The sequence below is a fragment of the Papio anubis genome, chromosome 20 (assembly GCF_008728515.1).
Source record: "Papio anubis isolate 15944 chromosome 20, Panubis1.0, whole genome shotgun sequence".
NCBI classification, from domain to species: domain Eukaryota; kingdom Metazoa; phylum Chordata; class Mammalia; order Primates; family Cercopithecidae; genus Papio; species Papio anubis.
Genome location: NC_044995.1, coordinates 19,231,466 through 19,259,147, shown reverse-complemented (window position 1 = coordinate 19,259,147; position 27,682 = coordinate 19,231,466). Strand labels below are relative to the sequence as shown.

Here is a 27,682-nt window from a genome sequence, read left to right as displayed (position 1 = left end):
TGGGATTATAGGTATGAGGCACCGCTCCTGGCCTTAGCAGTCTTTCAAGTGCTCAGCAGCCACCTGTGTCAAGTGGCTGCCTTATTGGACAGCACAGCTCTGGAGGGTGATTTTATGTACATCCCCACTGCTCTCTCTTCCTCCTTTATTCCCATCTACTTTCACATCCCCAGTGTCTATTGGAGGGAGTCTGTTGGGAGTGTGGAGCCTTTCCTGTCCCTAGCATGGATGTCATCAGCAGGTGATGATGAAAGTGATAAATAGCATTCTCATCACAAAAAAAAGGTCAAGTATTTGAGGTAATGGGTAGGTTATTTGATTTCATCATTCCACACTGTAATGAAAAATCATACCATCATTTTGTACCCCATAAATATATACAATTTAGAAGATAGATAAAAAGCAGCCAAAAAAAAATTCTTTGAAATATTTTTGAACAAACATATACAATTTATGGGGTACAATATAATTTGTCAGTATATATATATTTTCTTAATGGGGAGTCAGTTAATACAGGAAACAGCCCTTTGAAAGGGAGATACCCCCACACCCCTGGAGGGAGACTATTGCCTCCCTCTCTCCTCTTTCTGTCTCATATTCCTTTAATTTGGAGAATCATTTCCAATTCCTTAACATCCTGCCCTGACTTTTTTCTGTCTTACATTCAATGGTCACAGTTTTCCTCTCACCCTCATTTCCATCTTTTCCCATAAGATGTGACGTGCCTTTTTGTCTTGGTTGGGCATTTATTTGCAATACAAGAATGATTGTTTTCTTTGATACATTAATGACTTACTTTTCCTATTAAAATATATCTTTCTTAACAGAATTCCAAATTAATTCTAGAATTAAACTAGACAGCATATTTTTAAAGGTGTGTATAGAGTTCCTTGTGTTTCTTCCTCGATTTTTAAAATAACATATTTAGGTCTATATATTTTAGGATATAAGATCTCACTATATGTGTTGCTTTGATTCATGGAACATTTTTGGTGATTATTTTTATTTTCTGTGTATTTTAGGGTTTCCATTAAACTATATTCTCATGTCAAAAATGAAAATTTATTTTTGCAAATTTCTATCTGAGTGATGGAATTATTTTAGTGTAGGAAAGGTTCATAAGAAATGGGTGTAGTGTTCTTTGTGTAATGTGTAATGCAGGAATGTAAAGTGTAATGTAGGAAAGTGTTCTTTCCTATGCTCAAATGGAAAATAATGAAGGGACACGATGTTAGAGCTGCAGGGAGAAGGGGTGGAAAAGAGGGATTCCGGAGTGCCAGGCACACAGATTTTCTGGAAGGTTTCCATGAGGACTGCTGTGGTTTCAGTGTGTTCCCCGAAGTTCATGCGTGGGAAACTCAACCCCTAATGCAGCAGCGATGACCAGTGCAGCCTTTAAGAGGTGATTAGGGCCGTGCGCGGTGGCTCAAGCCTGTAATCCCAGCACTTTGGGAGGCCGAGACGGGCGGATCACGAGGTCAGGAGGTCGAGACCATCCTGGCTAACCCGGTGAAACCTCGTCTAAAAAAAATACAAAAAAAACCCTAGCTGGGTGTGGTGGCCGGCGCCTCTCTAGCTTCGAAACTACAATCCCCAGAGGCCTCTGCGGTCACTTCCGCCCCCTCCCTATCCTCCTTCAGTGTGTAGCGTTGACGTCAGAAGCCCGTCCGGTCGGTGGGCGCGGCGCCTTAGGCTTTTTGGGATCCGGGAAGGCCTCCCGCTTCAGGTCTCTCCCACCCATCTGCACCTTGTTACCTGACTTTCGGCTTCAGGATCCGCAGCGTGCACCCGCGTTCCGTGAGTGCCCTATAGGCAGGCAGCATGCCCCTCTGCGTGTCCCTGTGTTACTCATGGGGACGCAGGCTGGGAGCGCAGAGCTGGCTCAGAACTCCGACGCTCTCCTGTGGGCACCTCCAGGTCATTTTCTTTTCATTGGAGTCCACAGGGTTAGAGACAAACCCTCACTCTGTTGTTTGGGGACAAGGGCTTTACTCCCTGGCCCGAGCTTGCGGCTGAGCTTGAGGGTGTTGGGTCATCCTGGGCCCCCTCTGGATGGGAATTGGCTGCCCCGGTGATTTCTGTGACATCCCTGACCCCAACTATGGGGCTCTGGAGCGGTCTGCGCTTCATCTCATGGGGAGGCAGTTTCCACCTAGGCCACTCTTTTATTTCTCTTCACATCCCCAGATCTGTCTTCTGAGACTTTGCCCTTCTCCAGGAAGAGCACGCAGGAGACCAGGAAAATGGCCACAGGGCGCCTGAGAGCCAAAAAAGAGGTGAGAATTACCTGTAATTCCATCTTGGCTGTCAACGGAATGGGTTCCATTACCTTTTGTCCTGGAGGCTGCCTTGTTGGTATTGGGCAAAGTCATTCCTAGTTCTAGTCATTACTAGTCTGTAGAACAAGGAGGAGTTTGATATAGTCTTGTAGAGCATCCGATTCTGTCGCTGTCCGGGGCGCCACTTTTAACCTACACGGACCTGGTGGACAGAACAAAGGGAATAAAAAACAAGAGACAGAGTATATTTGGAAGAAGCGGTCAGGGGGCACTTTGTCTCTAGTGGTCAAGGGCCCTGAGCTTTACACAACTCTCCCGTATAACGAGAAAGAGGGGATGAATGTCAGGTAATTGTCAGTTGGCCATTTGGTTCTCAATTGGGAGACTGCGTCCTTCCAACAATGGGCGCTAGATTTCCTGGTAGATAACTTCAAGGAGCCCAGCGCCAGGCAGTGATGGCCCGCAGCAAACCTTTTGGTGTCAGGCGCAGTGTGAGTTTGCTCACATCCTGCATTCATGGTAAACAGTTTGCTGTTTGATTATATAACCTCCAGTGAAATGCTGAGTTGGGCATGATCCCTTTGGTCTTTTCGACTCCCAACATAGTCTGACCTGAATTTTACCTTTGAGATCATTCCTAGTCCTGGAAGAGTGGCTCATTCTGACAGGAGTCTTCCCTCAGCATTCCTTGCTGCTCCATCCATACCACAGTCACTCATGAAATAGTTAATTGTGAACAACACATATGGAACAGTTTAAATAAAAGTAAAGAGACATACATGCATAATTGTTTGGTGATGTGGATGAAGGGCAGGGACAGCACAGATGCTGTGATTTCAAATGCTTGGGGAGGACTCCTAGAAATAGGGCTGTCTGAGTTGCCCCTGACTGGTTTGGTAAGTTGGAGACTGGGGGAAGGCATTCCAGTGGGAGGTGGCAAGGAAGCATAGTTAGTTTCAGAGGCTGGACTGTCGCTACAGTGTATAAGGATTATGGTGGCCAGTGGACTTGCTGAAGGTTTTTTGTTTTTGTTTCTGTTTTTGTTTTGAGACGGAGTCTCACTCTGTCACCCAAGCTGGAGTGCAGTGGCGCCATCTTGGCTCACTGCAAGCACCACCTCCCAGGTGCATGCCATTCTCCTGCCTCAGTCTCCCTAGTAGCTGGGACTACAGGCGCTCGACACCACGCCTGGCTAATTTTTTGTATTTTTAGTAGAGACGGGATTTCACTGTGTCAGCCAGGATGGTATGGATCTCCTGACCTCATGATCCACCCACCTTGGCCTCCCAAAGTGCTGGGATTACAGGCGTGAGCCACCGCGCCCGGCCCGTTATGCGTATTTAAAAATCAACCTTGGCCAGGTGTGGTGGCTCAAGCAGCAACACAGTTGCCAGGCTGGTTAACAGTCATTTTTGATATGGGTTAACTTGGTTATTTCAGATTTGCCTTCACTATTCTTATCAAGAAATCTGAGTGGAATTTAGACAGGAAAAGAGATTTCTTAATTGTGGACTCCTGTGGTGGGGATTATGCATTCCTGGATGTTATCAGAGCATCACTGAGACTACAGGCTTGAGCCACCACGCCCGGCCTGAGTTTCATTCTTGTTGCCCAGGCTGGAGTGCAATGGCATGATCTCAGCTCACTGCAACCTCTGCCTCCCAGGTTCGAGTGATTCTCCTGCCTTAGCCTTCCAAGTAGCTGGAATTACAGGCATGCGCCACCATGCCCGGTTCATTTTGTATTTTTAGTAGAGATGGGGTTTCACCACGTTGGTCGGATTGGTCTTGAACTCCTAACCTCAGGTGATCCACCCACCTCGGCCTCCCAAAGTGCTGGGATTACAGGTGTGAGCAACCACGCCCAGCCCTACTATGCAACTTTTATTTGTTTTTATTCTAATTATTACACTGTGCAGATTTTGATTACCAGGGTAGACCTGCCGACTCAGATTTCTTTCTTCTCTCATGTGAAAGCTCACATAGTGTCCTGATTTGTTTCCAAATGTTGACTTGGTTCTTTGCAACCCACTACATGTTTCTGTAATCCTCATTTTCCCCAACATTGCAGTAACATCACTTTTCAGAAACCTTCAGAAACCTTTAGTGCCTCATTTCGGTATCCTAGATATTTAGAACAGTCCTCATTTCAAGTGTTGTATCCTGTTGTCTGACGTCATGTTCTGATTATTCAGTCTGAAAATGTGTTTATTGTTACCACAGGGGAGTCATCTTATGTATACTTTTAACTTAGATACATTTACATTTGCTTTTTATCTACTCAGCTGAAAAGAGAGGAGAAAAATAAAAGTAGGTCAGGTCAATCTGTTGTTCCCTTTCCCATTTAATGAATTCATGCCCAGGAGTGAGTGAGAAATGGGAAGACTGAATCTGCTGCTCTCCAAGACTAGCTTAGGAGTTTCTGACATCATGGGCATCCCAGCAAGCCGACGGTCACGTTAGTCACCAAGTATTTTTCATATAACGTGATCGCTCTATCAGTGTATCAGCCTTTGCTGTGTAATAAACAATCCTAAACATCAATGGCTTAAAACAAAATCACTTATTAGCACATAATTGGGTAGATTCATATCTGGGGCTGGGCGCAGGTAGGTTTTGCAGGTTTCACCTGGTCTTGTCATTTTGCTGCAGTCAGCTGGCATTTTGACCAGGGCTGGAGGACTATCCGTGCGTGACAGGAGGCTGGTTGGCTGGGGTGCCTAGTTTCTTCTTGGTTCTCTTCCATGTGGGCTTGGGCTTGGTCAAACGGTCTTGGGTTTCTCTACACAGGAAGAGAGGACAGCCCCAGTTAACAAGTACTTTTAACGTTTTGGCTTTTGTCATGTTCACTGATGTCCTTTTGGCCAAAGGAAGTCACATGACCAAGTCCAGAGTCATCATAGGAGGGGATAACATAAGGGAGTAGATACAGGGAGACATGATTTATTGGTCCCAATGATTCATACCCTTACCATGTGCAAGATAAACTCACCCCCCTCCCAAGATCCCCAAAAGTTTCATCTTCAGATTCAAAAGTCCAGTATCTTATGTGTAACAGTCTGAATATGGCTAAAGCTTCTTCAGTGGATCCTTTTTAAGTCAGATACCTGTATACTAAAAAGGCAAGTCATTTGTTTCCCTCCACCGCAAACACTCCCTACCTAACATACAGCGGTGAGAGAGAGACATTACAGTAGATGCTCCCATTCAGAAAGGACAGGAATTAGGCATGGAGGAGGCCTCTTCATTTTGAACTGTTTCAGATCCTTCGGACTTCCTTGAAAGCTCTATGGGTTTCCCATGTACCAGATTTGGGACTGCTCTATTAAGCAAAAGCTGAAATCACAGTCAAATAGGCCTCTCATCTTTGGCAAGATGTCGGTGCTACGGGACAATGCCCATACGAATCTCAGAAGCCTTTTTGTCTAGCTTGGAGACTCCACTAGGCATCCCCTTAACACTTCAGAGGTCCTAAAGTTTGGGTCTTTTAGGCAAACTCTTGATTCGATCTGTACTCTGAGTTTATTTTTTTATTTTGAGACATGTGCCAACTGGAGAGACTGAAGATGTAAAACAATTTTATTTCCAAGCTAGCAAGTCCTGACTTGTCTATATTTCCGTTAAATTATGCTTGCAAGCTGTATAATTACTTCTTCAGCTCTTCTGTTTCTGGACATTATTATATGTCGCTAGAAACATCCAACTGATTTTTTTTTTTTTTTGAGACAGTTTCCCTCTTGTTGCCCAGGCTGGAGTGCAATGATGCGATATCGGCTCACTGCAACCTCCACCTCCCAGATTCAAGCGATTCTCCTGCCTCAGCCTCCCAAGTAGCTGGGATTACAGGCGTGCACCACTACACCTGGGTAATTTTGTGTTTTTAGTAGAGACGGGGTTTCTCCATGTTAGTCAGGCTTGTCTCGAACTCCTGACCTCAGGTGATCCGCCCACCTTGGCCTCCCAAAATGTTGGGATTACAAATGTGAGCCCCCACGCCTGGCCCAGCTGAAACTTCTAACAGGCTTTCTGGAGATCTCTTTAGCTAGATCCAAAAATTCATCAGATATATTTTTTGTTTTCCAAGTTCATGCAGGCAATAGCTTTGCTAATATATAATACAAGTTGCCTTGTTCAAGCTGCCATATCAGTTTCCTCACTCCTTTTCCAGTTCCCACTAGCAGTTTGTTTACTGCTTTTCCAGCCCGTGTTAATAGTTTTCCTGGATGCTTTCCAAGCCTCTGCCCATGTCCTGCTCCCAGAGCTAATGCCACATGTTTTAGGCATTTTGTTATGGCAGCACTTCACTTCTGTGTACCAACGTAGCGGCCTAAAGAACATAGCAGCTTAGGCCGCATACAGTGGCTTTTGCCTGTAATCCCAGCACTTAGGAAGGCCGAGGCAGGTGGATCACAAGGTCAGGAGTTTGAGACCAGCCTGGCCAATAAAGTGAAACCCCCTCTCTACTAAAAATACAAAAATTAGTCGGATGTGGTGGCACACGCCTGTAATCCCAGCTACTTGGGAGGCTGAGGCGGGAGCAGGAGAATCACTTGAACCCGGGAGGCAGAGGTTGCAGTGAGCTGAGACCACGCCATTGTACTCCAGCCTGGGTAACAGAGTGAGACTCCATCTCAAAAAAAAAAAAAAAAAAAGAACTTAACGGCTTAAAATGAAATCATTTTTTCAAAATCCTGTGGGTCAGCAAGTAGGCCCGGCATGGCTGGGCTGATCCTCTTGGCATCCACATGTGGCTGTAGGCTGCTCAGCTAGAGCCGGATGGTCTCAACCTGTCTGGTGGTTGACAGCCTGGTTGGCTGGGATGCTTCGATTCCTGGTTCTCCTCCATGTGGCCTCTTCAGCCGGCAAGCTCAGGTTATTCATATGGTGGTCTCAAGGTTTCCTGCACAGAGAGAAGGCCAGCCCTGAACTCAAATGCCTCTCAAACATCTGCTTGCATCATGTTTGCTGATGTCCCACTGGATAAAGCAAGTCCCATGGCCAAGCCCAGGGTTAGTTTAGGAGGAGACTGCATGAAGGGTAGAAACAGGGAGGCATGATTCACTGGGGCCACCACTGTACCCACCCACTGGTTAGATACAATGCTTTTGGCCGCAGGCAACAGTAAACCTAATTTAAGTTGTTCTAAACAATAAATAACTTAGTCCATATAAAAGGAAGTTCAGAGAGAGGGTGCACTTTGGGGTTGGTCCTTCAGCTCCATAAGCTTACCAAGGACTGGGGTTCTTTCGTCTCCGCAGTCTAACCTGTTCTCTACAGTGTCAGCCTCATCCAGGCTGGTTCCCCTCAAAGCCATAGGATGTTTCCCAATAGCAACTTTGTTTAATTCTCACAATGGCCCTATAAGGTGAGTACTATTATAATATCGATTTTATAGGAAATTGAGACACAGATACTAAGATACCTAAGTAGATAAGATAACTAAGAGAGGGGACTGTAATTTAAACAGTTTGTCTCCAAAGTTTGTGCTTTTAGCCACTGAGTAGTTGTTAAACTTTAGTGTGCATCAGAATTACTTGGAAGCCTTGTTCAAACAGGTTGCTGGTGTCCCCCCACAGTTTCTGATTCAGTAGCCCTAGGATGGGGACTGAGAATTTTTATTTCTAACAAGTTCCCAGGGGATGCTAGTGCTGCAGGTTCAGGGACCACACATTGAGCCAGTGCATTAAGCCCTGCTGCCTCTTTTGGGTAATCTGCGCCCATGTTTCTGAGCATCAGGAAAAGTGCTGACTTCCTGTGACTCCATCTTACAAATCAGAAGAAGTCTTTTGCTAGAATCCTGCAGTAAAACTTCTTGTGGCCTGTTGGTTACCATTCATTTTTCATATATTTACTTTTCAGCTGGCAAGTGGATGAATTAACTCCCCCAAGCTTCTAGCTGTGTTTCTACTCCGTGGGAGAGATTTGGAGTGGATCATGAGGGTCAGCCATACAGTGTTTACAATGCCCCCTACATGCATGGTTCACAGACAAACCATGAGTTGTTCCGGGGCTGGAGGAATAACCAGATGTGTTAAATGTGTTAAAGTAACATTAGTTGCTCTGTAATGTTGCTCCTTCACTGGAGATTTTCAAGGGGTGTATGTGTGTATGTTCTGAGAAGGGGTTGTAAAAGCAAATCACAACAGTGACTAGGCAGGTACCTGAATAGTCTTTTTCTCTCCAGTGTTTAATGATAAACAGTTTCAGACATATGGAAAAAACCAGGAAACCTTATACATTGAACACTCACTTACCACCACCTAGATTCAACAGTGAGTACCTCCTTCTCACGAACTTTTCCTGATCCTCAATCCTACATGACCTCTCCCTCTTGAAATTTCTCTGACTTAGTGATTCACAACTATCACTCTACTTTTAGGAGCCTTTAGAAGTACAAAAGCCCCATCCCCTGTTTTTTTATTTTATTATTATTATTTTTTTTTGAGACAGAGTCTAACTCTGTTGCCCAGGCTGGAGTGCAGTGGCGCCATCTTGGCTCACTGCAGCTCCGCCTCCCGAGTTCACGCCATTCTCCTGCCTCAGCCTCCCAAGTAGCTGGGACTATAAGCACCCGCCACCACGCCCGGCTAGTGTTTTGTATTTTCAGTAGAGATGGGGTTTCACCGTGTTAGCCAGGATGGTCTTGATCTCATGACCTCCTGATCTGCCCGCCTCAGCTTCCCAAAGAGCCACCACCCCCAGGCCTCCTGGTTTTATTGATTTGTGGTGGGACTCAAGAATCCATAATTTAAAACACCACCCAGGTAGCTCTGAAGTATAGCCAGAGAGAGATGAGGTGTGAGAACCAAAGGTGTCACTCATCTGTGCCCTCCTCTTGTGATTCAGTGCATTGGGGGTGGCTGGGTTTGGAGACAGCTATCAGTATAACTGGGTGTGGGTAGAGTCTTAAGGCCATTTCATAGGCCAGCCAGTGTAGAATAATGGAGCTGGTAGGGGACAGGAAATGTAGGGAGGATTCCCTGGGAAGGGTACAGTGTGGAATTAGTTTTAGAGACACAATGTCGTACCCTCAAGGAGTGATGGAGGCATTCTGAGAAGGGGATGCAAAATCAAATCAAAGAGACAAGGCATATGCCTAAATGAATGACACTGGTGAGGCAGTCTCCAATAGTGTGTTGCGGCTGATAGACCCCCAGCATGAGTCACTGTCAGCCAACTCTGGTCCTATAGCAGTGCAGTGCCCAGGGTGGTCAGATTTATGGACTTTTAACAGAACCCACAGATTGAGATTTTCATATGAAATCTTCCAACATTTAATTGATATAAACACAAGTTTTAAAGCAGTATATGGTCAAATTAAACCCCTCTATGGACTACAGATTGTACCCAAAGAGAGTAAGTGTTGGGCAGGGAAGAATCCCAGTGCTAGATTTCCAGACTCATTTGGAAATCTCACCGAACTTCCATGCCAAGGACGGTTATATATTCCCATCCTCCAAAGTACAGCTTTCTAGGTAGCAGAGGTTCGTTTGAAACTTTGTTGCTTGTCTAATAATAATAAATCATTTTCGGCTATTTAAAAATATCTGACTGCTAAGTATTTGCAGATTCTGTTGTAGACACCAGGGCAATCACAGTGATCCAGCCATGCACATGGAACTGATGTCTAGTGGGAAGCCAGAAAGTAGAAATGAATATCATGTATTATCTTAGAGTTAAGGGAACACAGTAAAGCAGGCGAGGGGAATGAAACCCGCGTGAGGGTGTGGAATTTTACATAGAACAACCAGGGACTGCACCAGGCATTTTGTCTGAGCCCTTCACAGTAATCCTAATCCTAACCACAACCCTTTGAGATAAGCACTGTTATTTTTAGTTCACAGGAGAAACTGACGTGCTGAGCAGCTAATTCAGTGCCTGAGGTTACACTAGTTGGGGACAGAGATGGGTTCCAAATCCAGATAGTGTGGTTTGAGTCCACACTCTTCATCACCACCCAGTTTCCCTCCTTAGGCCTGAGCAGGCATGTGGCAGCATTTGGTAGAGGAAGGAGTGAGTCCTGCTGTAGGAACTATATATATTGGTGAGTTATTTGCCCCCAAACCCCAGAGGCGCCACTGCTTCAAGTAGAACAAATACTGAGACCAAGTAGTCTCAGAAAATTTTCAAACTCAGCAAGATGATTCTTTACTATTTAGTTGTGCTTGTGTGGTGTCTTCTTCTCCCTGCCTAGTTTTAAAACTCTCTCTAGCTTGTAAGGGCTTTGGTTTTGTTTGCTTTTATCCTCCATAGCAGCTAGCCTGGGATATTGACAGTAAGTAATAGGTGCATAAATGATGCTGGCTTGGCAGAGATAGAACAATGGTCTTTCACCCCTTTGTGCCAAGGTCACAATCCAAAGTAGGGTGTAGAAATCTTTTCTGCTTCCCTTAGGGAAGCCTTTCGACCTCTCATTCTTCTTTCTTTTCTTTCCTTTCTTTCCTCTTTCTTTCTTTCCTTTCTTTCTTCTTTCTCTCTCTCTCTCTCCTTTCTTCCTTCCTTCCTTCCTTTCCTTTCTTTCCTTCCTTTCTTTCCTTTCTTTTCTTTCTTCCTTTCTTTCCTTTCTTTTCTTTTTGTCTTTCTGTCTGTCTTTTAGATGGAGTTTTGCTCTTGTTGCCCAGGATGGAGTGCAATGGCACAATCTCAGCTCACCACAACCTCCGCCTCCCAGGTTCAAGCGATTCTCCTGCCTCAGCCTCCCAAGTAGCTGGGATTACAGTCATGTGCCACCACGCCTGGCTAATTTTGTATTTTTAGTAGAGATGGGGTTTCTCCATGTTGGTAGGGCTGGTCTCGAACTCTCGACCTCAGGTGATCCGCCCACCTCAGCCTCCCAAAGTGCTGGGATTACAGGCATGAGCCACGGGGCCTGGCCTTGACCTCTCATTCTAAACTGGGAGGGAAAGACAGGCTCCTGGATGAGCAGAGGTGTGTTTTGTGTTAAAGGCATCCGTGGCATTCAGGGATGTGGCTGTGGACTTCACCCAGGAGGAGTGGAGATTGTTGAGCCCTGCTCAGAGGACCCTGCACAGGGAGGTGATGCTGGAGACTTATAACCACCTGGTCTCACTGGGTAAGAACGGCCTCCTTTGGCACTTAAACTCTGCCCTACAGAGTATTTTCCACTCATCATGAGGAAGGGCTACCCGCAGAGCACCTTTCCCTTAGAGTTGAGCTTAAAAACAATTTACCTTTTTCCTCTGGGTAAATCTGGATTTAGTAGAATTGCAAGCAGATAGATTGATTTATTCATGTTATGGATGACACTCCATTTCCAGACCTGTTTCCCAAGGCTTGCGCTCTGTCTTTATTTTGCTCCAAACCCAGGAAATTTTTCATCCACCAAGTGTTCATAATATGCTGTCTTTCTGATTGGAGTCACCTTTCCTTAGTCAACCCTTCTACTTCAGAGACAGAACTATTCATAGGTCTTTTGTATCCTCTGGGTTGCCTCACCCATTTCAGCTCTGAGTTCTAGAATGCCCTCTTGAGCCCATAACCAACAATGTCCTCATTTTCTTCCCTATGAATAGAAATTCCGTCTTCCAAACCAAAACTCATTGCTCAGCTGGAGCGAGGGGAAGAGCCCTGGAGAGAGGAGAGAAAATGTTCGCTGGACCTCTGTCCAGGTGAGTGTGAGTGTGGGGTAGATGGGATAATCTACAGCTTGGCAGATAGAGAAGGAGGAGGCATCTCTCAGATACTGGGAAGAAGCTCTTCTCCAGGCCTCCGAAGCCAAGAGGAAGGTTGCCTGACATGGTCTTCCTTCCGGAACATAATCTTCAGTTGAGGGAGGGACTTCCCTGGTTCCCTTGTCTCTTTCCTACACCAGGAAGCCTCCATTCCTCACTTGTTTTCTCTGTAATGCTTAGTCTTTCCTCATTCATAGTCTTCTTTCTCACCTGATCTTAAAAACTGCATCTACCCCATGAATGTTTTGTTTTTTTTTTCTTTTTTTTTGAGACGGAGTCTCGCTCTGCCGCCCAGGCTGGAGTGCAGTGGCCGGATCTCAGCTCACTGCAAGCTCTGCCTCGTGGGTTCACGCCATTCTCCTGCCTCAGCCTCCCGAGTAGCTGGGACTACAGGCGCCCGCCACCTCGCCCGGCTAGTTTTTTGTATTTTTAAAGTAGAGACGGGGTTTCACCGTGTCAGCCAGGATGGTCTCGATCTCCTCACCTCGTGATCTGCCCGTCTCGGCCTCCCAAAGTGCTGGGATTACAGGCTTGAGCCACTGCGCCCGGCCCCGCCCCATGAATGTTAAGTCTACGACCCTTCTAGATACTTTCTAGCTACTCTTATGCCAAGATTAATTGATTATCTCCACCTCTCCGATTCCCATAATTTATTACACAATACTTAAGCTATGACGAATAATAAAATACATACTCATGTGCCAGTGGCCCAGCTTAAGAAATAAAAAATTACCTAAACAGTTGAAATCCCCATTTCCCCTTCCCTGATGGTATCCTATACCCATCCCTCCAATTGAATTGTTTTTCAATATTAGGGATTTATAATTCTCATGCATGGCCTTATTCTTTCCTTCATATGTGTGAATCGCTAAATCATGTATATTGTTGTTTGGCATATTTTAAAACTTTATATCAATGTCGTCATATTATGTATACCTTTCTGTGCTTCGTTTTCTTCACTGAGACTAATTTTGTACTATGTTGGTATATGTAGCTCTGCTTCATTCTTTTTTATGGCTATATAATATTGTATTATATGCATAATTACAATACAATTCATTTATCCATTCCATTTTTAACAGTGTATTCTTTTGACCAATTAAAGAATGCTGCTGTGAACCTTCTCATAGATATGTCCTTGGGCACATAAGCACCCGTTTATCTAGGATGTGTACCTAGGAATAGGACAGCTGAGTGAAAGAATATGCACCTGGTCAATCTGACAAAGTAATGCCAAACTATTCTCCAAAGCTGTTGTAGTAGTGTTCTAGGGCTGCCACAACAAAGTGCCACAAACTGAGTGGCTTAAACAACAGAAGTTTATTTTCTCACAGTTCTGGAGGCTAGCAGTAGAGGTCAAGGTGTTGGTAGGGTTGGTTCCTTTTGAGGACTGTGAGGAAGAATCTGTCCCATGCCTCTCCTCTAGCTTCTGGTGGTTTGCTGGCAATCCCTAGTGTGGAGGAGCAGCCACCAGTTCTCTGCCTCTACCTCGTGATAGCATTCTCCCTGTGTGCTTGTCTCTGTGTCCAACTTTTCATTGTTTGTAAGGACATTATTCATATTGGATTAGGGCCCACTCTAATGACCTCACCTTAACTAATTACGTCTGCAACAACCCTGTTTCCAAATTAAGTTCATCTTTTTGAGATGAGTCTAGCTCTGTCAGCCCCAGGCTGGAGTGCAGTGGACTCAGCTCACTGCAAGCTCCTGCCTCCCAAGCCTACCATTCTCCCTGCCTCAGCCTCCGAAAGTAGCTGGGACTACAGGCGCCCGGGCCATTGCCTCTGGCTAGTTTTTGTATTTTTGGGTAGAGACGGGTTTCACCGGTAATAGCCAGGATGATCTCGGATCTCCTTGACCTCGCGTGATCCGCTTCTGTCTCGCCTCCCAAAGTGCTGGGGATTGCAGGTTTGGTCACCACTTCCTGCCAAGTTCATCTTTTGAGATATTAGGGATTTGGACTCCAATATGTCATTTTTGGGGAAACAGAATTCAATCTATAGCAATTGCTCACACTCACATAGCATTTTATTGTGTGAGGATTCTAGTTGCCCTGCATCCTCCCTAATACTTTGTGTGGTCAGACTTCAGGTTTTGATCATCTTTTGAGTATGAAATAGCCTCTCATAGTAGCTGTAATTTAATTAGTTTTGAGTTTGAGCATCTTTTTATATGTTCATTCCTTGACTGGCCTTGATGTTTGCTCTTCTGTGAAGCCTTTTCCATTCTTTTTGCCTTTTCTTGTTGATTTGAATTTGAATTTTTAAAAATAAATCATTGAGATGAACTCTTTATCAGATGTTCCAATCTGTGGCCTACCTACTTGCTTTTTAAATTTTTTTATTTAGATAGAGTCTTACTCTGTCACCTACCCAGGAGTGCAGTGGCATGATCTCGGCTCACTACAACCTCCGCCTCCCAGGTTCAAGCAATTCTCCTGCCTCGGCCTCCTGAATAGCTGGGACTACAGGCGTGTGCCACCACACCTGTCTAATTTTTGTATTTTTAGTAGAAATGGGGTTTCACCATGTTGGCCAGGCTGGTCTTGAACTGCTGACCTCAAGTGATCCACCTGCCTTGGCCTCCCAAAATGCTGGCATTACAGACGTGAGTCACCACGCCTGGCCCCTACTTGCTTTTTTTTTGATACGGAGTCTTGCTCTGTCGCCAGGCTGGAGTGCAGTGGCACGATCTCGGCTCACTGCAACTTCCACCTCCTGGGCTCAAGCAATTTTCCTGTCTCAGCCTCCCGGATAGCTGGGACTACGTGCGTGCCATCAGGCCTGGCTAATCCTAAACCGAATACTACAGTGTTACAATTTTTAAGCCATCGTATAGTAATATGTATTTTTAAAGAAATTAAGTGAAATATATGTAGAAATATGTGTGTGTGCTTTATATCTGTCACATTTCTTATACGCTTCACTCCTTAATGTAGATACAAGTTGCCACCTGATACCATTTTCGTTCATCCTGAAGGACTTCCTTTAACGTTTAGTACAGTTACCTGGCATCGGATTTTCCATTTTAATCTGAAAAGATTATTTCCTCTTCAGTTTGCGAAAATTAACTGGAGATAGAATCGCTGGTTAACATATTTTTCTCTAGCATTGCAGTGTCATCTGGCTTTCATAGTTTTATAGTTTTTGTTGAGTAATTTTTATATTGTTCTTTTCTATTTTGATCTTCTCTGGCTATCTTCAAGATTTTCTCATTATCTTTGGCCTTTAACAGTTTGACGGTGATGTTTCTAAGAGTTGTTTTCTTTGTGTTTCTACTACTTGAGCATTATGAAGCTTCTTGGCTCTCTAAGTTATATTTTCTACTCACTGTGAGAAATACTTGGCTATTATTTCAATATTTTTCCTGTCCCTTTTACTCTTTCCTTTCATTCTAGGACTCCAGTTTACCTATATATTGGACCGCTGGAAATGTGTTTCTGAAGATTCATAGTATCTCATAAGCTTCTGTTCATTTTTCTTCAATCTTTTTCCTCTCTTTTTTGAGGGGTGGTTGGATATAGGTAATTTCTAATTAATTTATTTTCAAATTCACTAATCTGTTTTCTTTTTCTGTTTGCTACTAAACCTGTCTAATGAATTTTAAAATTTCAGTTATTGTTTTTTTCTTTCCCCCACCCCTTCCTTTCTCTCCCCTCTTCTCCCCTTCCCTCCCCTCTTCTCCCCTCCCCTCCCCTCCTCTTGTTTCTGTAGGTATTAGGAGTGCTCTCAGGCAAGAAAGCCACAAACAAAATTATTACCCCTTTCTGTTGCGATTTTTTTTAGCATAAACTCTTCCCCATCTTCTGGCTGGTTGTGTATATTTTCCAGTGCCTTTGAATAGTTATTTGTTATATTTTATCCAGTCTTATTGTTTTCTTCTGGAGGGTTCTTGTGACCACTTCAGTCTGCTGGCATTTTCGTTAGTGGGCTTCCTCATACTTATTTTTGAATTGATTTTTGGAAATTGCTTCAAAATTACAGAATATTTGCAAAAATAAAAATAGTAGAATAAATATATATGGTGCAGTGAGTTGGATGTGGTTTGTCCCCACCAAAACTCATGGTGAAATTTAATTGCCAATTTAACAGTATTGAAAGGTGGTGGGGCCTTTAAGAGGTATTTGGTTGTGGCATCTCCGCCTTCTCGAATGGCTTATGCAGACTGGGTTAGTTCTTTTGGACTCGGTTGGTTCTCGTGAGATCAAGTTGTTATAAAACAAGGCTTCTTCTGATGTTTGGCCTCTTTGCATGCGCTTGCTTTCCCTTCCTCTTTCTGCTGTGATTTGAAGCAGCACGAGACCGTCACCAAATGGGCTACCATCCAGCCTCCAGAATTGTGAGCCAAATAAACTTTTTTGTAAATTACCCAGTCTCAGGTATTCTGTTATAGCAATACAAAACAGATTAAGACATGTGGCATATATGTTATTATGTAAACGGCATCATAAAATGACCTACTATTTTACTTAGTTTGCTTTATCCTTTATTCATGTGCTCTTTTGCATGCATGCCCTTTCTCCCTCCTTCCCCTTTCTCAGTACATATGTATGTATGTGTATATGTATATGTATGTTCATATGTATTTGTTTTGTTTTTGTCTTTGTTTTTGTTTTTGTTTTTTGAGACAGAGTCTCGCTTTGTCACCCATGCTGGAGTGCAGTAGCACGATCTCGGCTCACTGCAACCTCCACCTCCTCGGTTCAAGCAATTCTCCTGCCTCAGCCTCCCAAGTAGCTGGGATTACAGGTGCACGCCACCATGCCCGGCTAATTTTTGTGTTTTTAGTAGAGATGGGGTTTCACCACGTTAGTCAGGCTGGTCTTGAACACCTGACCTCGTGATCTGCCTGCCTCGGTCTCCCGAAGTGCTGGGATTACAGGTGTGAGCCACTGCACCTGGCCTGTAAGTGTTTGTTAAAACTTTTTCTGTGAGTTTTCTAAGAATATTGATATTCTCTCATATAACCAGTGTGGTTATCAACCTCAGTAAACTTAACTTTGATACAGTAATTTTGCCTATTACCTACCATTTGTATTATAATTTTGTCAACACTATAGAATAATATGTTTTTTTATTTTCCAGAACATAATCCAGTCCAAGGTTAGTTAGTTCATTTTCATGTCATGTCTGTTTACGTTCCCTTAGTTATTATTAAGGGAAGGAAATTATTATTTCAATAATCTTTCTCTGTCTTTTATGACATTGACATTTTATTTATTTATTTATTTAATTTCAGATTCAGAGGGTACATGTGCAGGTTTGTTACATGGGTATATTATGTAATGCTGGGTTTTGGGCTTCTATTGAATCTATCACCCAAATAGTTTACATAGTACCTGATAGGTAGTTTTTCAGCCCTTACCTCCATCCTTTTTGCCCTGTTTTGGAGTCCCCAGTGTCTATTATTTCCATCTTTATGTCCATGTGTACCCATTGTTTAGCTCCCACTTGTAAGTGAGAACATAGGTTATTTGATTGTCTGTTTCTGCATTGATTGACTTAGGATGATGGCCTCTAGCTGCATCCATGTTGCTGCAGAGGACATTATTTCATTCTTTTTTTATGGCTGCATAATATTTCATGGTGTGTGTGTATACCACATTTTATTTATCCAACCCACTATTGATAGACACATAGGTTGATTCCATGACTTTACTATTGTGCATAGTGCTGCAATAAACATACGAGTGTGGATGTCTTTTGGTAGAACAATTTATTTTCCCAGTCTTGGGATTGCTGGGTTGAATGGTAGTTCTATTTGTATTTCTTTGAGAAATTTCCATACTGTTTGCCATAGAGGTTTAACTAATTTACATGACCACCAACAATATATAAGAATTCCATGTTCTTTGCATCCTCACCAACATCTTTTTTTTTTTTTTTTTTAACTTTTTAATAGTAGCCATTCTGACTGGTGTGAGATGGCCTTTCTCATTGTGGGTTTTCTTTTCCCATCGTTCACTGGTAGCAAGATCTCTTTGTGATTTTAATTTGTATTTCTCTGATGATTAGTGATTTTGAGCATTTTTTAATGTTTGCTGGCTGTTTGTATACCTTCTTTTGAAAAGTACTTGTTCATGTCCTTTGCTCACTTTTTAATGGGGTTATTTGGGTTTTTGTTGTTGATTTGCTTAAGTTCCTTATGATTCTGGATATTAGTCCTTTATAAGGTGCATAGTTCGCAAATGTTTTCTCCCATTCTGTAGGTTGTCTTTTTACTCTGTTGATTGTTTCTTTTGCAGTGCAGAAGCTCTTTTGCTTAATTAAATCATATTTGTCAATTTTTGATTTTTGCTGCAGTCACTTCTGAGGACTTAGTTATAAGTTCTTTGCCTCGGTCAATGTCCAGTGAAGTTTTTCCTAGGTTTTCCTTTAGGAATTTTATAGTTTGAGGTCTTACATTTAAGTCTTTCATCCATCTTGAGTTGATTTGTGTATATGAGAGGGAAGGGTCCAGTTTCATTCTCTTGCATGTGGTTGGCCTGTTTTTCCAGCACCATTTATTGAATAGGGTGCCCTTTCCCCATTGTTTATTTCTGTCAACTTTCTTATAGATCAGTTGGTAGTAGGTGTGTGGTTTTACTTCTGGGTTCTGTATTCTGTTCTATAGATCTATATATCTGTTTTTGTACTTACGCCATGCTGTTTCAGTTAATATAGCCTTTTAGTATAGTTTGAAGTCAGGTAATATGATATTTCCAGCTTTGTTCTTTTTGCTTAGGATTGCTTTGGCTAGTCAGGTTTGTTGGTCCCATATTAATTTTAGAATTGTTGTTTTCTAATTCTATTAGAATTAGAATGTTAGAATGACAAATGATGTTGGCAATTTGATAGGAATTGCATTGAATCTTAGATTGCTTTGGGCAGTATGATCATTTTAACTATATTGATTCCTACAATCTGTGAGCGTGGAATGTTTTTCCCTTTGTGTCATCTGTGATTTCTTTCATTAGTGTTTTGTAGTTCTTGCAGAGACCTTTCACCTCCTTGGTTTGATGTATTCTTAGGTATTTTGTGTGTGTTTGCATTCATGTGGTTATTGTAAATGGGATCTTGTTCTTTATTTGGCTCTAAGCTTGAATGTTACTGGTGTATAGAAATGCTGTTGATTTTTATACATTGATTTTGTATCCTGGAACTTTACTGAATTTTTTTTTTTTAAATCAGGTTTAGGAGTCTTTTGGAGGGATCTTTAGAGTTTTCTAGGTATAGAATTATTTTCTAGGTATAGGATTTTCTAGGTATCGGATTCTTGGAGAACAGAGATAATCTGACTCCCTCTTTTCCTATTTGGATGCCTTTTCTCTCTCTTGCATGATTGCTCTCTCTAGGACTTCCAGTACTAAGTTGAATACGAGTGGTGACAGCAGACATCCTTGTCTTGTTCCAATTCTTAGGGGGAATGGTTTCAGCTTTTGCCCATTTGGTACGAAGTTGGCTGTAGGTTTGTCACAGATAACTCCTTTTACTTTGAGGTATGTTCCTTTGATACCTAGTTTGTTGAAGATTTTTATCATGAAGGGATATTGGATTTTATCAGATGCTTTTCTTATATCTGTTAAGATGATCATATGGTTTTTAATTCTGTTTATGTGATGAATCACATTTATTGAACACTGACATTTTAGAATACAATTCCTCAGTTGTCACTTTTTTTTTTTTTTTTGGAGATGGAGTCTCACTCTGTTGCCTAGGCTGGAGTGCAGTGGTGCTATCTCGGCTCACAGCAACCTCCACCTCCTGGGTTCAAGCAGTTCTCTGCCTCAGCCTCCCGAGAAGCTGGGACTACAGGTGTGTGCCACCACACCCAGCTAAGTTTTGTATTTTTAGTAGAGACAGGGTTTCACCATCTTGACCAGACTTGTCTTGAACTCCTGACCTCAGGTGATCCACCTGCCTTGGCCTCCCAAAGCGCTGGGATTACAGGCATGAGCCACTGCACCCAGCCAGTTCTCACTTTTTATTATTATTATTATTATTGTTTTTTGAGACAGAGTCTCACACTGTCTCCCAGGCTAGAGTGCAGTGGTGCGATCTCTGTTCGCTGCAAGCTCCATCTCCCAGGTTCATGCCATTCTCCTGCCTCAGCCTCTCCAGCAGCTGGGACTACAGGTGTACACCACCCATGCCAGGCTGGAGTACAGTGGCGCAACCTCCACCTCCCGGGTTCAAGTGATTCCCCTGGCCCAGCCTCCTGAGTAGCTGGGACTACAGGTGCACACCACCACACCTGGCTAATTTTTTGTGTTTTAGTAGAGGCAGGGTTTCACCATGTTGGCCAGGATGGTCTCGATCTCCTGACCTTGTGATCCACCCGCCTTGGCCTCCCAGAGTGCTGGGATTACAGGTGTGAGCCACTGTGCCAGGCCGAAATATATAGTCTTTTATACTTGGATTCTTTTGTTTAGCATAATGTTTTTGATGTTCATTCAAGTTGCAGCATGTATCAGTAATGCATTTTTTATTGCTATATAGTATTCCTTTGTATGGATATACCGCATTTTGTTTTTCTGTTTACCCATTGATGGACATGTGAATGTGTCCACTTTTTGGCTATTGTGAATAGTGTTGCTATGAACACTCATATACCAGTCTTAGTGTGCACATATGTTTTCATTTCTCTTGGGTAGATAATTGGGAGTATAATTGCTGGGTTGTATGGTATGTTTATGTTTAACCTTTTTAAAAATTGGGGCTGGGTGCGGTGGCTCGTGCCTGTAATCCCAGCACTTTGGGAGGCTGAGGCAGGTAGATCACCTGAGGTCAGGGGTTTGAGACCAGCCTGACCAACATGGTGAAACCCCATCTCTACTAAAAATACAAAAATTACCTGAGCGTGTTGGCAGGTGCCTGTAATCCTAGCTACTTGGGAGGCTGAGGCAGGAGAATCGCCTGAACCTGAGAGGCGGAGGTTGCAGTGAGCTAAGATTGTGCCACTGCATTCCAGCCTGGGTGACAGAGTGAGACTCCATCTCAAAAAAAAAAAATTGGAAAAATGTTTTCTAAAGTGCCTGTACCATTTTACATTTCTATTACCAATATATTAGGGTTTTAGTTTCTCCACATTCTTGTCAGCACTTGGTATTGTCACTGATTTTGATTATAGACATGCTAGCGGTGTGTCATGGTAATTCATTGTGCATTTAATGCATTTCCCAAATAGCTGATGATGTTGATCTTTTCTTCTTTTTTTTTTTTTTTTAGGCCTAGTTTTTGTCTTTTGTATTTTTAGTAGAGACAAGGTTTCACCATGCTGGCCAGGCTGGTCGAGAACTCCTGACCTCAGGTGATCTACCCATCTTGGCCTTCCAAAGTGCTGGGATTACAGGTGTGAGCCACCATGCCTGGCCCTTTTCATTGTTTATTAACCATTTGCATATCTTTTTTAGTAAAATGCCTATTCAATTCTTTTCTTCATTTTAAAATTAGATTGTGTTCTTATTGAATTGTAAGAATTTTTAGTATATTCTAGACACAAGTCCTATATCAATGTAGGATTTTCAGATATTTCTCCCTCTCTGTGGCTTATCTTTTCATTTTCTCATTTTCATTTCAGGTACAAAAGTTTTAAATGCTGATAAAGTTTAACTTACCAATTTTTAAAATAGGTTGTGCTTTTGGTATTGTAACTAAGAACTTTATTCTTAACTCAAGGTTATGAAGATTTTCTTCATTGGATTCTTCTAGAAGTTTTACAGTTTTAGCTCTTACATTTAGGGCTACAATCCATTTTAGTTAATTTTTGTGTATCAATTGAGGTGAAAGTCTAAATTCATTTTCTTGCATGTGAATATTCAGTTGTCCTCACAATCTCATATAAAGAGTATCCTTGGCTGGGCACGGTGGCTCAAGCCTGTAATCCCAGCACTTTGGGAGGCCGAGACGGGCGGATCACGAGGTCAGGAGATCGAGACCATCCTGGCTAACATGGTGAAACCCCGTCTCTACTAAAAAAAAATACAAAAAACTAGCCGGGCGAGGTGGCGGGCGCCTGTAGTCCCAGCTGCTCCGGAGGCTGAGGCAGGAGAATGGCGTAAACCTGGGAGGCGGAGCTTGCAGTGAGCTGAGATTGGGCCACTGCACTCCAGCCTGGGCGACAGAGCGAGACTCCGTCTCAAAAAAACAAAACAAAACAAGAGTATCCTTTCCTCCATTGAATTACCTTGGCACCTTTATCAAAAATCAGCTGACTGTGAATCTAAGTGTTCATTTCTAGTCTCCCAATTTTGTTCCATGATCTCCATCTTCCTCCTATGACAGTAGCACACTATCTTCATTACTATAGCTTTATATCGTCTTGAAGTTAGAAGTGTACACTCCCCAATTTTATTTTCTTTTTCAAAAGTTGTTTTGTCTATTTTATGTCCTTTCAATTTCAATGTAAGTTTTAGGATCAGATTGTCAATTTCCAAAAGGGAAAAAAACCAAAAGCCTGCTGTGGTTCTGATACGATGATTATGTTGAATCTGCAGATAAATTTTGGGGAGAATCACCATCTTAATAATAGTGAACCTTCCAGTCTATGACTGTCTCCCTATTTATTTGGAGCTTTAATTTCACTCAACAATGTTAATTTTCTTTTTTAAAATCTTTCTTCTTTTCCTCCTTTCCTTTCCTTTCCTTTTCTCTTTCTCGTTCTCTTCTCTTTCTTTCATCCCACTGTGTTGCCCAAGCCGGCCTCAAACTTCTGGTCTCAAGAATCCTCCTGCCTCAGCCTCCCTAAGTGTTGGGATTACAGGCATGAGCCACTGTACCCAGCCTTAATTTTCAGTTTACAAACTTTGTGCTGCTTTGTCACATTTATTCCTTAGCATTTTATTTTTATGGTATTGTGAATAGTATTGTTTTCTCAGTTTCATTTTTAGAATAGTCATTGCTAGTATATAGAAATATAATTGTTTTTTATATATTTATCTTATATGACCTAAGTACAATTATGACTTCTAGTTGCTTTTTTGAAATTTTATACATTCAAAATTATATAATCTGTGAACAAAAGATTTTTTTTTTACGTCTTCCTTTCCAATTAAGATGGCTTTCATTTGTTTTCTCCTCCTCATTTTGTTTGTCCCCTCCTTTTTTTTTTTTTTTTTTTTGAGACAGAGTCTTGCTCTGTCGCCAGGCTGGAGTGCAGTGGTGCAATTTCGGCTCACTGCAATGTCCGCCTCCCGGGTTCAAGCAATTCTTCTGCCTCAGCCTCCCAAGTAGCTGAGATTACAGGTGCATGCCACCATGGCCAGCTAATTTTTGTATTTTTAGTAGAGACAGGGTTTTACCATATTGGTCAGGATGGTCTTGATCTCTTGACCTCATGATCTGCCTGCCTCGGCCTCCCAAAGTGCTGGGACTACAGGCGTCATATTTTAAGTTTTTGAGAACACGTGCAATATTTGTCACTTCTTCTTTCTTATTCTCCTCCTTTTCCTTCTCCTCCTTCTTCTTCCTTCCTTCCTCTCTCTCTTTTCTCTGTCTCCGTCTTTTGAATTCAACCCCTTAAAAAGGTAAAAACCATTTTTAGCTGGCAGGCCATACAGAAACAGGATTCAGGTTGGATTTGCCCTGTCAGGTGAGTTTACCAACTCCTGCAATAGAAAATGTAATGTAGGCTGGGCATGATGGCTCACGCCTGTAATCCCAGCACTCTGGGAGGCCAAGGCGGGTGGATCATGAAGTCAGGAGATTGAGACCATCCTGGCTAACATGGTGAAACCCCCTCTCTACTAAAAATAAAAAAAATTAAAAAATTAGCCGGGCGTCGTGGTGGGCACCTATAGTCCAAGCTCCTTGGGAGGCTGAGGCAGGAGAATGGCATGAACCCGGGAGGCGGAGCTTGCCGTGAGCCGAGATCGCGCCACTGCACTCCAGCCTGGGCGACAGAGCGAGACTCTATCTTAAAAAAAAAAAGAAAGAAAGAAAAAAGAAAATGTAATGCATAGGACTGGGCACAGTAGCTTACGCTTATAATCCCAGCACTTTGGGAGCCTCAGGCTGACCTGAGGTTAGGAGTTCAAGACCAGCCTGGCAAACATGGGGAAACTCTGTCTCTACTAAAAATACAAAAATTAGCTGGGCGTGGTCTCGGGCACCTGTAATCCCAGCTACTCAGGAGGCTAAGGCAGGAGAATCGCTTGAACTCAGGAGGCGGAGGTTGCAGTGAGCTGAGATCACACCACTGCACTCTGGCTTGGGTGAAGGAACGACTCTCTTTAAAAAATAAAAAAAAGAAAGTGTAATGCATGATGTGAAATGAAAAATAGATCCTGGGAAGTTTGTCTAGCTGGGAGATAGCTTGTGATGTAAATATATTATGAATGACCAATGGGCAAGGCAAAATTGCCTACACAGCCCTGCCTATGACCCTTCTGAAAATGTTCTTTCTTCAGCAGAATCAAAGCCAGAAATTCGACTTTGCCCCTCCTGCCCTCTGATATTCTCCAATCAGCAAGCTCTCAGCCAACATGTGTGGCTGAGTCATCTCTCTCAGCTGTTTTCAAGTTTATGGGCAGGAAATCCTCTCCAGCTGGGTAAACACTATCCGGAAGATCAGAAACAACAGCAGGGTCCATTCTGCTTGAGTGGCAAAACAGAATGGATTCAAGAGGGAGAAGACTCCAGACTCCTGTTTGGGAGAGTAAGCAAAAGTGGCACTTCAAAGGCACTCTCCAGCCCACGTGAAGAACAGCCAGCACGGTCCGAGGAAGACAACACAGTGGTGGATATAGGACCCAGCCCTGAAAGGAAGGCAGACCTTGAGGAAACAGACAAAGTATTGCATGGTTTAGAAATCTCAGGATTTGGAGAAATCAAATATGAAGAGTTTGGGCCAGGCTTTATCAAGGAGTCAAACCTCCTTAGCCTCCAGAAGACACAAACTGGGGAGACAGCTTACATGTATACTGAGTGGGGAGACAGCTTTGGCAGTATGTCAATCCTCATCAAAAACCCAAGGACGCACTCTGGGGGAAAGCCTTATGTGTGCAGGGAATGTGGGCGAGGCTTTACCTGGAAGTCAAACCTGATCACACATCAGAGGACACACTCAGGGGAGAAACCTTATGTGTGCAAGGATTGTGGACGAGGCTTTACTTGGAAGTCGAACCTCTTTACACATCAGCGGACACACTCAGGGCTCAAGCCTTATGTGTGCAAAGAATGTGGGCAGAGCTTTAGCCTGAAGTCAAACCTCATCACCCACCAGAGGGCGCACACTGGGGAAAAGCCTTATGTTTGCAGGGAATGTGGGCGTGGCTTTCGCCAGCATTCACACCTGGTCAGACACAAGAGGACGCATTCAGGAGAGAAGCCTTACATTTGCAGGGAGTGTGAGCAAGGCTTTAGCCAGAAGTCACACCTCATCAGACACTTAAGGACACACACAGGAGAGAAGCCTTATGTATGCACAGAATGTGGGCGTCACTTTAGCTGGAAATCAAACCTCAAAACACACCAGAGGACACACTCAGGGGTTAAACCTTATGCCTGCCTGGAGTGTGGGCAATGCTTTAGCCTGAAGTCAAACCTTAACAAACACCAGAGGTCACACACAGGGGAGAAGCCGTTTGTATGTGCAGAGTGTGGGCGAGGCTTTACCCGGAAATCAACCCTCATCACACACCAGAGGACACACTCAGGGGAGAAGCCATTTGTATGCAGGGAGTGTGGACGAGGCTTTAATGATAAGTCCACCCTCGTCTCACACCAGAGGACACATTCAGGGGAAAAGCCTTTTATGTGCAGAGAGTGTGGCAGAAGGTTTCGGCAGAAGCCTAACCTATTTAGGCACAAGAGGGCACACTCAGGTGCCTTTGTGTGTAGGGAGTGTGGGCAAGGCTTTTGTGCTAAGTTAACTCTCATTAAACACCAGAGGGCACACTCAGGGGGGAAGCCTCATGTGTGCAGGGAGTGTGGGCAAGGCTTTAACCGGCAGTCACACCTCATTAGACACCAGAGGACACATTCAGGAGAGAAGCCTTATATTTGCAGAAAGTGTGGGCGGGGCTTTAGTCGGAAGTCCAACCTTATCAGACATCAGAGGACACACTCAGGATAGAAACTTCATGTGTACAGGGAATGTGGTACAGCCTTACCCAGGAGTCATACTTCATCAGACACCAGAGGATGCACACAGCGCTGTGGCTTTGTCAGCCATTGCTAGATACCAAAGTGGAGACATTGTATATGTGATTGTCCATGAGACTGTACTGGTAAGACTTGTATCTCCATCCACCTAAAGGAGAATTGCTGGCTCATTTTCAGGAGCCCTGCCCTTCCTCACTGGGGATGGTGGATTGTGAAAGCCTGGTCAGGTAATGATAGTGGCCAGAGGCAGTCAAATGCCCAGACAGATAGGGGTGGGTACCCGGTGAAACACAACCTTAAAGCTGAAGACAGTCTTGGCTAAATCCTCATACTGAATTGAGAACCTGTCTTCCCATTTGGTGTGCTTTCATCCGATTAATCCCAACCCTTCACCTATTTTGCATATGCCTGTCCTTTTCTAATTGGTTTTTACACTGCTGTGCCCACCTTTGAGTGATGCCTTTGCATACTTGCAAACCAATCAACATGTACTCCCCTATTCTGAGCCCATAAAAGACCCAGTCTCAGCCACAGTGGGAGAGAAATCACCCTGCTATGGGAGTTGGGGACCACTCCCTGCATCCCCTCTCCACTGAGAGCTGTTCTTTCGCTCAATAAAATTCTTTTCTACCCATCCTCACCCTTCAATTGTCAGTGTATCCTCATTCTTCTTGGACTCGGGACAAGTGCTCAGAACCGCTTAACGTGGGTATAAGCTATAATAATACAGGCAGCCAAGAGGGCGGGGCACCTCCAGTGGCAGGCCCAGGGCTAAGTGAGGTCAAGGCGGGGGGTTGTCGCCCGCTGTGGAGGTCCTCGGTTGGCAATGTGGCTAAGAAAAATCCTGTGTCAGTAACTTTGATGGAGAGAGTACTTTTAAATAGGTTGAAATGAGGAAATGAATACTATTCCAGTATCATTTTGCAGGTACACTTGAACATTCCTTCCACTGTATACTGGATGTTACAGAAGCTATTGCCGGTATGAAGGAGGACCAGAGAGACCACAGGGTGAGACAAGATGATTTATTGAGTGCACTCAGACCCAGAGGATTAACATCCAAAAATTGGCCCAGAAACAAACATTTCACATTTGACTTTTATACACACTCTAAAAGGGTGGGCTAATTTGAAATGTTTACAGGTAAAATGTAGTGGTAAAAAAGCCAGGATATTGAGGCAGAAATGTAAAGGTAGTTAATCAAATTGTGATAGGCATAACTCAGGATCATATATGATCTGCTTTGCAGCCCAGATGGCTGTTATCTAGGGTTTTGTTTAAAAAAGAGCCTTGCATGGGTTATTCATAACCTTTGCTGTATACCAGATGCATGCAGGTGCCTAGGCCTGCCTAGAAAGTAATGTCTTAAAACTGCACTGTGCTGCTTAGATAAAACAGAATAATTTGGAAGTTACTGCCACAGAAAATTATGGAATCTATAACTCACAACTCTGCAGAGCAAGGTACAATCACACGGAGGGAGGTGGGATTCTAAGGGGAACTTTTCTTATCCTTATGTTGAGGGAGTGCTGGGACAGTCTCCACAGCATATTCCTTCGAGCCTTTGCTTCTTTTGATAATGTTATTGGTGACTTTGCTATTTTTGTCCATTTCTTGTTTTGCCAGCTTTA

At 43.4% G+C, this 27,682-nt stretch overlaps 1 protein-coding gene across 4 annotated transcripts; it reads left to right on the top strand.

Moving 5' to 3' along the window:
* The first annotated feature begins 1,644 nt into the window (after positions 1–1,644).
* Positions 1,645–26,699, top strand: ZNF875 (zinc finger protein 875). 4 transcript variants are annotated; one of them, XM_009194321.4, is made up of 5 exons: positions 1,645–1,797; positions 2,188–2,276; positions 11,225–11,351; positions 11,812–11,907; positions 24,359–26,699. In XM_009194321.4, the coding sequence occupies exons 2-5, from the start codon at positions 2,244–2,246 to the stop codon at positions 26,020–26,022; spliced, it is 1,920 nt and encodes a 639-aa protein (XP_009192585.1). In that variant the 5' UTR covers positions 1,645–1,797; positions 2,188–2,243; the 3' UTR covers positions 26,023–26,699. The 4 variants fall into 4 exon arrangements, with proteins under 4 accessions (XP_009192585.1, XP_009192577.1, XP_009192568.1 ...); XM_009194313.3 differs by having other exon boundaries at positions 24,356–26,699; XM_009194304.4 differs by having other exon boundaries at positions 1,679–1,917.
* Positions 26,700–27,682: the final 983 nt, after the last annotated feature.

What these genes read in the sequence shown, in the direction of transcription:
- ZNF875 (XM_009194320.4), top strand. Translation starts at nt 1,851, where the DNA reads ATGGGGACGCAGGCTGGGAGCGCAGAGCTGGCTCAGAACTCCGACGCT. An exon ending in TAACCACCTGGTCTCACTGG is followed by an intron (nt 11,352 to 11,811) that starts GTAAGAACGGCC and finishes CCCTATGAATAG; the next exon opens with AAATTCCGTCTTCCAAACCA. An exon ending in TTCGCTGGACCTCTGTCCAG is followed by an intron (nt 11,908 to 24,355) that starts GTGAGTGTGAGT and finishes TTCTTTCTTCAG; the next exon opens with CAGAATCAAAGCCAGAAATT.